The 9875-nt window shown below is 48.0% G+C and overlaps 1 protein-coding gene across 1 annotated transcript; it reads right to left on the bottom strand.

Moving 5' to 3' along the window:
* Positions 1-2759: 2759 nt before the first annotated feature.
* On the bottom strand, positions 2760-8468 carry Tmem225b (transmembrane protein 225B). The gene is made up of 5 exons (XM_020161723.2): positions 8260-8468; positions 6941-7087; positions 5905-6042; positions 3950-4165; positions 2760-3136 (listed from the first exon to the last, which is right to left on the bottom strand). Exons 1-4 carry the CDS (start codon positions 8465-8467, stop codon positions 3993-3995), a joined length of 666 nt encoding a protein of 221 aa, XP_020017312.2. The 5' UTR covers position 8468; the 3' UTR covers positions 2760-3136; positions 3950-3992.
* Between the last annotated feature and the right edge of the window lie 1407 nt (positions 8469-9875).

Here is a 9875-nt window from a genome sequence, read left to right as displayed (position 1 = left end):
TAACAGATTTTAGAAAGACTGAGCAAGAGGAAAAAGAGGTGGACAACAAGAGGTTAAATTATACAAACCAGAAGAGAAAGAATCAGACAGAAACCGGGTGCCATGGCTCATGCCTGTAATCCCAACTACTTGGGAGACTGAATGTTTGAGGTCAGTCCTGGGCAAATAGTTCAACACCCCCATCTCCAAAATAACCAGAGCAAAATGGACTGGAGGACTGGTTCAAGTGGTAGGGCACCTGCTTTGCAAGCATGAAGCCCTGAGTTCAAACCCCAGTCCCACAAAAAAAAAAAATCACTTGAGGGCTTTTAAGACTACAGAAGTCATACTTTGAAAAGGCCGAAGACCAGGAACAGTCTAAATGTCTGTAAGAACAGGACTGGCAAGCCAGGCACCAGTGGCTCATGCCTGTAATCCTAGCTACTTAGGAGGCAGAGATCAGGAGAATCGAAAGTCAAAGCCAGCCCAGGCAGAGTTTGAAAGATCTTATCTCAAAAAAGAAGCTGAAGGAGTGGCTCAAGGTGCAGACTGAGTTCAAGCCTCAGTACTGCAAAAAAAAAAAAAAGTGCAACAGGACACTATTATTTTCTTTTTCTTTTTTAAGAAAAGAAACCTTTCCTTTTCTTTTCTTTTGTTAAAAGCCATAGGTACAATTAGACTGTCAAAAGCAGGTGGTGACAAGGGAGGGGTGAGGATAGGTAAGACACCTAGGAAACCAGATAGCATTTGTTGTCCTCAATGCAGAGAAACTAAAGCAGATACCTTAAAGCAACTGAGGCCAATAGGAAAAGGGGACCAGGAACTAGAGAAAAGGTTAGATCAAAAAGAATTAACCTAGAAGGTAACACCCACGCACAGGAAATCAATGTGAGTCAATGCCCTGTATAGCTATCCTTATCTCAACCAGCAAAAACCCTTGTTCCTTCCTATTATTGCTTATACTCTCTCTACAACAAAATTAGAAATAAGGGCAAAACAGTTTCTGCCGGGTACGGAGGGGGTGGGGGGGAGAAGGAGGGGGCAGGCGGGTAAGGAAGGGGGTGGGGGCAGGGGGAGAAATGACCCAAACATTGTATGCACATATGAATAAAATAAAAATTAAAAAATAAATTTAAAAAATGAAAAAAAAAGCAGGTGGTGAGGTTCAAACCTAAGACTTAGAGGTGAGACACACTTCATAGTTTGCATGAGTGGAAGCAGCAGTTACAGAAAACTAGTGTGTGGGTCTCAGATTTTATTACAGACAGCATACGAGGCCCCTTCCTCACAGGGCAAAGCCCTGCTCCCCTTCTCCAGGTGACCAATGTCCCTCCTCTCCCACAGTTTCAAGCTTTCTCTTTCACCAGTGCTTCCCATGTCTACAGAGACAGCTGATGTGTTTTTTGTTTATTTCTTTGTTTTGTGGAACTGGGGTTTGAACTCAGAGCCTTCACCTTAGGCCACTCCACCAGCCCATTTTTGTGATGAATTTTTTTTTTAAATATGGTCTCCTGAACTATTTGCCCAGGTTGGCTTCGAGCTGTGATCCTCCTGATCTCTGGCTCCTAAATAGCTGGGATTACAGGCGTGAGCCTCAGCACCCAGCTCTGATGTATTTATTGATTTCTGGCAGATCATCAATAAACATTCTAATTATTTTCTTCTCTCATATACAAAGCTGAAATCCATTCACTTTGCAGACTCAAAGTCATACAGGGCACTTTGAGGTAACTTTCCAGGTTTCCCAGTGTCTCCATGTTGGCCTTCTAGTTCCAACTATCAACTGCTCTGGGGGCAGAAGGGTGAGTCTTACCCAGGACAACCCTGGAACACCTGGAAGCTTCAGAGCACCAGAAAAGTTGTGTGACAGCTTGTCACTGTGTAGGGCTCCCCAAAACTGAGATTTCAAGAAAATTCACTCTGTCCCATTTGCTTGGGTGTCCTCGGTGTGAGGAACATGAAGGATCAGAACCTGGAACCCAGAGCTCTGGAGTGTTCAAAGACCAAGCCTCTGTGTCTCACAACAGTCGGGCTGTGGCTGGTTTGCTTCTTGAGTTTTACACGAGAGCAGGTTTGATGCTCAGTGACTTGCTGGGGGCCACATAATAGGGGAGGTGGCAGAAGCTGGGGCAGCTCCCAGCCTTCTGACTCTCATCCTGGACCTGCCTCCAGCCCTGGGAGTGAATGATGGGTCCCAATTCCAGGGGCAGTGTCACTTCCCAGGTAGGAATGTGACGTCCCTGGCAGGCACAGCTAGGACCTCCCCCCCACTGACTCACTGCAGTAGCATTAATCTGTTCTAAATTATTTCATGATACCTAAAGGAGGAAGCATGACTGCCTAAGTTTAACTCTCTATTTTTAATATTTTACCTATAGTAAAAGTACTGTAGCATAGATGTGTACCAAATTCTCCAGGAAAACAAACAAGTAAGCATCTCAAACTGGCTGTAACAGGAGGACTGTCTAAGACACAGCAATGGTGACACTTCGGTTAGGATTATGGAGTTAAGAATTATTTCCACAAGGCTGGCAGAGTGGCTCAAGTGATAGAGCACCTGCCAAGTTAAGTATGAGGCCCTGAGTTCAAGCCCCAGTGCTGCCAGAAAAACAACAACAAAGCTTAAGAATTATTTCCCCAAGCAGGAAAAGCCAGAGAAGGGCACTGACGTCCAGGAAACTTGCACTCGGGAAGGCGCAGGTATTTGGAGGACAGATAAGTTAGAGGAATGCCAATGCATTTAGTGTCCCCAAAATTCCTATGGATAAAAGCAAAACAACTAGCCTGACTGCTCAGGAGGCCCCCAGCTCTTTGAGAGGATGGAGTGAGTGGCGACTGACTTGCCTGTGCTCTCCCGGTCACACAGACTCACTGGGCTCAGGCTTCCAGTCTCAGGTACTCGATTTGGGGGAAAGTGTCCCTTCCTTCACTCAGTTCCATCCCCCCAACACATAGTTAAGAAATGTTTGAAGTCCCACTTTCATCTGGGAACACCATTTTTAATGTCCTCAATTCAAATTCCTGTTCTGTACAGTGTTTGTTTGAAAATCTCACATCATTTGGTCATGTAATAAATAGCCTTTCCTCTCCTCCTGGCTTCCACACTTGGTTTTGAAGGCATGGGTCGTCAGAGTAGCCCTTTTTTTATTGAAAATATCTGTAAAAGAAAAAGAAAAATCACTAGCCTGGCATGGTGGCCCACACCTGTAATCCCAGCTACTCAGGAGGCAGAGGTCAGGAGGATCATGGTTCAAAGCCAGCCCTGGGCAAATAGTTCCTGAGCCCCTATCCCAAAAATACACAACACCAGGTTAAAAGAAGAAAAATAGAGGAGATGCACCAATTCAGGCTATAAACATATATACAGGAAGTGCCACAATCTTCCATAGCTAATCCCCCATGTACCTGTCTTAACCAGGCAAAAATGTCATTTTTTTCTCTTTTACAAAATTGGAGAACAGAAGGTAGAAGAGGTCCTGCCGAGGGTGGGGGGAGAAGATGGAGAAAGGGAGTAGAAGATGAATAATGGTGTACACACGCATGCAGATGGAAAAATGAGACCTGTAGAAGCTATTCCAGGAATGGGGGGCGGGGAGGAGATGAAGGAGACTGATGGAGAGAGTGACTTCAAGCATGATAATATTTGATATATTGTAAGAACTTTTGTAAATGCTACAATGCACCCCCTCCCAGCACAATAAAAATAAGATTGAAAAAAGAAAACACACAACAGGGCCGGTCGAGTGGCTCAAGTGGTAGAGCGTCTGCATGAGGCCCAGAGTTCAAACCCCAGTACCGCCAAAAAAAGAAAAGAAAATCACTGGGGATGTTCCGAACACTGCAAAAATTTGAACAAATTTCAAGTAGGAGCAAGGAAGAAAGGAGGCTTAGCTGGACACTGAGAAGCCCTCAGAGGCAGCAGAGCCTGGCAGGCGGAGGAGCTGTATACACCCAGGAACAAGGTACTCACGTAGCTGGAAGGAGGGGAGAGAGAGAGACTGTCATATCCCAGGTTAGGTAACTGTTTCTTCCTTCAGCAGTGTCTCCTTTTGTATGGAGCTCAGTTCTCCTCCAAAACTCACCATCTTCTCCGTAGGTGGGTTCCCCTGAGTGGTCTCAGTACCCTGGGAGATGGGCAACAGATGCCAGCTAAGGCAGGTGATTTCTTGAGAGAGGCTGATGGTACCTAGGCAACAGCAAAGGCTCGGGTCAGGTCAGAGGGAGTGCTGGGCACTGTGGTGTGGAGGTCAGGACTCCCTCCCCTCATGCAAGCCCCTCTGTTTCTAGGGCTCCCTCTGGGACCCTCTCGCCCAGCAGAGTGTTACAGAGGCAGAAAACAGACGCATCGAATAAGTGGGTTAAAAAAAAAATCAGGGAACATGGCCAGAGCTGAAAGGCCTCTCAGGAACTGTCCAGCCCGCTAATAGTGAGTGAACAAGCTTCAGAGACAGGAACATGCAACAGAAAACGCAAGCCCCCTGAGGCCCAATGCAAGACCCCCAGGAAAGTAAAAGAAAAGAAAAAGACAGTCAATGTTCATAAGAATAAATAGAGCTGGGTGCCGGTGGCTCACGCCTGTAATCCCAGCTACTCAGGAGGCAGAGATTAAGAGGATCACAGTTCGAAGCCAGCCCAGGGAAATAGTTTGTGAGAGCCTATCTTGAAAAAACCCAACTTATAAAAGGGCTGGCAGAGTGGCTTAAGTTAGCAGAGCACCTGCCTAGCAAGTGAGAGGCCCTGAGTTCAAACTCCAATGTCGCCTCCCCCAAAAAAGTAGCAAAAATTCTAAACAAAATGTTTATTTAAAAAGTTATTTTTAAAATGCATTACCAAGATGGTATCAAAGTAGGTTATTCTTAGAAGCCAAACCAAAGTGAAAACAGGAACCTAGACAGCTAAGCAAACACACATTAGCCTTCACCTGGGAGATTGTGCCTGCCTAGCAAGCATGAGGCCCTGAGTTCAAACCCTAGTACCAACAAAAAAAAAAAAGAACTACCCAGGAGATATGCACCCAACCCAGGTGACCCAAGTTTCTATTCTGTTGGTCATTGTGGACACAGAAAACAGGAGAAAAGTCCCCAGGCATCTATAAGGGCCTGCTGTATGAAGTTGGGACATCAAAGTCACCTGTCCTAACAGAGAATTTACCAATGCAGGCCAGCTGCTATGTGCCGTTTGCGGTCCTAGGCTGCTGTACCAAGCAATAGGCAGAAAGCAATTCCAAATCCTTTTAGGAGGAAACACTTAAAATCTGGGTCTCACCATGTGTCAGTGACTCACTCCTGTAATCCCAGCTACTCAGGAGGCAGAGACCAGGAAGATCGTGGTTCAAAGCTAGCCCAGACAAATAGTTCATGAGACCCTATCTCGAAAAAACCCATCACAAAAAAGGGCTGGTGGAGTAGCTCACGGTGTAGATCCTGAGTTCAAGCCCCAGTACTATAAAAAAAAAAAAAATCTGTCTCAGAGATTTTCCACAAATAAAATTCCAAGGGATCCAGGGATCAGTGGCTCACTCCTGTAATCTTAGCTACTTGGGAGGCAGAGATCAGGAGGATCATGGTTGGAGGCCAGCCTGAGCAAATAGATTATGAGACCCTATCTCCAAAAATAAGCAGAGCAAAATGGACTGGAGGTGTGAATCAAGCGGGAGAGTACCTGCTTTGCTAGGGCAAAGCCCTGAGTTCAAACACAAGTCCCACCAAAAAAGAAAGACCCTGTCTCAGAAAACAAAGAAGAACCAGGATGGCCTAAGGGGAGTGCAGGCGTTTGGGAGAGTTTGTTTCTAGTCTGAAGAAGGCTGAACTGAATTAACTGTACTTTAATCAAACAGCCATGTTTCATATGGCTGTGTCACAGGGCAGCTCTAAAGAATCCCTGGAGTCAGAGGACAGGGAGAGGGGTGGTAGCCAGAACACTCACCCGCCACCAGGAACAGAAGGACACCAAAACCCAGGATGTAGTAAGGCCACTGCACGAAGAACTGTGGGGGGCTGGGCTTCATCCTCAGGTCCCGGATCTCCAGAGCATGAAAGACCAAGGCCAGGAAGGCACAGACCCCTGCAGGGCAACAGGGGCGCATCCTCGCTGTCCTCCCCACTCCCTGCATCAGCTCCAGCCTTCCTCACACTGAGTCAGATGGAGCCTGTGTGGCTCCTGCTTGGAGACCCCTCTGTCCTTCCTGCAACCCCACCCCACGCCTGTCTCCCAACCCCCCATTCTGAACTCCTCTCCAACCCAGGTGCCTCACTTCCCAGGGACCTCTTTCCTGAACTCTCTGCGTCTGTGCCTTGGTTCACTTCGGGCTGGTCCTTCTGGGTGTGACACTACAGATGAAACTCAACCCGATTTTCCCACAACATGTTAAAAGCTCCTCCATTGGCCTGGGAGCTTCCAAGAGTGTGGTCTTGCTCACCCAATTAAATTGTCAAAGGTTCCAAAAGGCAGAGATGAGTATTGTATATTTAAATCATGATTCTAAGCCGGGCGCCACCTGGTGGCTCACACCTGTAATCCCAGGAGGCAAAGATCAGAAGGATGGCAGTTCAAAGCCAGCCTGGAAAATAGTTCACAAGACCCTATCTCGAAAAAAAAAAAAAAACTCCAAAAAAAAGTCTGGTGGAGTGGCTTGAAGCCCTGAGTTCAAGCTCCAGCACCAAAAGAAAAATTATAATTCTAAGCCAGATTCTATGATAGTTGCTGTGGGTAGACAGGTGACCTCCCAGACATATGACCCCCCCAAACCAACAAGGTCAGAGCTGGAAAAGGAGTATTGAGAGACCCAAAAAAGAGGCCTCATAGATTCTGAGAGGGCAGGTGTGGGCTGGGTTACCTCATAGAGAAGGCAAAGCCCGGGTGGGGGAGGATGTTTAATTATAGCTCTGTTGTCACCACCAGAGATCAAAAGCCCACTGCGCCCCTCCCCTAGCAAAGCATGGGCCGCCCGGCTGGTGCACACCCGTGAGGAAGCTGATGAAGGATGACACCATGTTGTGTTTCCGGGTCCTCAGGAAGAACTCAGAGGCGATGGACACCATGAGGAAGATTGCGAGGAAAGCCAAGACGACAGCAGAGAGCAGAAAGACTCGGCCGAGAAGGATGTAAACTGCAGGGGAGACAGAGCCTGGGCTGGAGCTGGGGACCCTGTCCCCCAAAGGGCAAAGCTCCTCCTCAGAGTCTGGCACAGATGGCACCAGAGCCTCTACCACCCTCAGGTCCCAAGCATTGCCTTGGGTTTTATGTTGGGACCTTGCCACTTCGCCTCCAAAAATGCTCTGGCCTCACCATTTTGTTTCCAATAATATGGAAAAATATATATTACATAAATATTTATATATTTATATATGATATGTATATAATGAGATTGACGATGTCGAGTACAGAAATCATCCACTGGTTCTTAGCAGATGTTATTACGTGAATTTGGTTGTATTAAATCCCGTGGGAAAACCATGTTGGGGAAGCGATAGCTTTAAGAGGCAACGTAAGATCAAACTGTCCTAGGGCAGGCGGAGTGGCTCAGATGGTAGAGTGCCTGCCTTGCAAGCGCAAGACTCTGAGTTCAAGCCCCAGTACCACCAAAAAAAGGAAAGTGTCACAAAAGACCCAGATGTTCTAGAACATTCCCTTAGACTAAGCCCAGTGGTTCTCAACCAGTAGCAGTTTGGCAACACCTGGGGATAATTTTAGTTGTCACAACCAAGGGGGAGTAATGCCACAGGTGTCTAGTGGGTGAAGAGGGCAAGGGCGCTACTTACCCATCCTGCTCAATCCCCAGCAACACAGCTCCTGGCAAAAATGGTCTCAAGTGCCTTCAGCACCCTCTGAAGACATACTTGTGACCACTCCTTTTCAAATGTCCCCAGACCAGAGCACAAAATCTGCAGAGCTACATCTGGGAAGGTTGAAACCCAGCTCAGGCTCTGCTAACCAGGCTCTTCCCCGTGGCTTGCAGCTGGGCTTATGCACGAGGGGGCTGAGGTCAGTTTGTGCAGCTGGCAGCAACCCTGGGAGCTGTGTCAGCCTCTCCGGACAGAGCAGTGCATATGGCACGCCTGGCCTACAGAGAAACTCTGTTCCTAACAGACTGGTCCCTACCTCAGTAATCCACTGGGCTGTGTTAGTCCTTCCCAGTCTCCTCCATTCCTCTGACCCCAGGAGAGTGCAGACTCAGAGAAAACGCCCTTGATGGCTTATTAAATGTTGTCCTCTACCTCCAATCTGTCCTTTCACACACCCCCCCCCCCACAGTCTCCAACAATGGTCCCATCTCCTTACTAGATAGGGGTCGAGGCTTCCAGCACTTGATATGAAAGCAGTTCTCAAACAGACCACTGAAAAACACTTCGTGAGTCTCCTCATTCACGAGCCGCACCCAGAAGGGAAAGATGGAGACCAGCAGTATGTGCAGGTAGCCCAGGGTGGTCAAGATTAGAGCAATGGCCCAGGCCACTCCCTTCCTGTCCTTGTTTTCTAAATTCAGCATCACCTGCATAAGGGAAAAGCAATGACAGAGCTGGGACATCTCCTGTGTCACAGGGTAGAGATGCCAGCAGAAAGCACTGAGCTGGGTGTTGCACGCAGAAGAGGCTTTTTCTTTGCCTCGGCCTAACTTTAAAGCCCACGGGCCTCTGCAGCTGACCTCAAACATGCATGCGCTATCACCTGCTGCCAATGTGCTGGGTGGTGTCGGGCACGGTGCATGTCTTCTCTGAACCCCCAATTCCCTCCTGGGCCCTTCCCAAGCCTCTTCAAGCCCTACAGTTGCAGTCTTTCAATTCTGTTAACGCCCGTCCCACTGCCAGCAGAAGGACATCTCCATCCAACTATTTTGCACCAGCTGTTTGCCTTCTGATTGCCTTCTGATTGCAGAATGAGGACCTGAGCAGACAGTGAGACCTGGATCTTAAATCCCCTTACTCAGTGACTGGACTTCTGGCCACAGGAACCTGGGGTTCAATGGCTCTTGCCAGGAAGAGCCTTCTGCTGAAGAATGGACAGACCCCCTGCACACAGAAAGGTTTGGGCATCGTTTCAGTGTCCACAGAGACTCCTGCAGTCTAAATACACTAGGCCTAGAGGTCAGAGGTCAGGGCCCTCAGCAAAGGAGCCAATTCCACTTAGGGCTTATCTTTCATCATCATCTGTTAAGTTTGTTCTTTTAACCTCAGGGCCTGGCGCCTGCTAGGCAGGAGCTCCACCTCTTCAGCCACTCCACCAGCCCTTTTTTGTGTTGGGTTTTTTCGAGACAGAGTCTGGAGAACTGTTTGTCCAGGGCTGGGATGGAACTGCGGTCCTCCTGATCTCTGCCTCCTAAGTAGCTAGGATTACAGGTGTGAGCCACCAGCACCTGGCCGGAGTAAGATTTCTTTTGAAGGAAGAAGCTGGGCTGTCACAGGTAAGCGCTGGCTGGTCTTGGCTTTGAGAGCGCACCACTGTTGTCCCAACCTCAGCATTTCTTTTTTTTTTTTTTTTTTTTTGGTGGTTTTGGGGCTTGAACTCAGGGCCTCATGCTTGCTAGGCAGGTGCTCTTACTGACTGAGCCACTCCACTAGCACTTTTCTATGACAACTTTTTTGAGGTAGGGTCTTGTGAACTATTTGCTCAGGCTGGCTTTGAACCACAATCCTGATGTCTACCTCCTGAGTAGCTGGGATTACAGGCGTGAGCCACTGGCACCCAGCTCTTCACCACTTCTTGTCTTGCCCTGGGAACTTGCTCAAACTCTCTGAACCCTGGTTTTCCCATTGGGAAAAGGGAGGCTATAATGCCTGTCCAATAAAGCCGTTGGGAAAAGCAAATGAAGTAATGAATATAGAAGAGTCAAACTCTACTCTCTGTGCTTGGGTGCTTGGTTAAAGTTGAGGGTAAGGACGGGGTGGGGGATGGACTTC

This window comes from Castor canadensis, chromosome 6 (assembly GCF_047511655.1).
Source record: "Castor canadensis chromosome 6, mCasCan1.hap1v2, whole genome shotgun sequence".
In the NCBI taxonomy this organism is placed as follows: Eukaryota; Metazoa; Chordata; class Mammalia; order Rodentia; family Castoridae; genus Castor; species Castor canadensis.
This window is presented reverse-complemented; position numbering and strand designations above follow the sequence as displayed.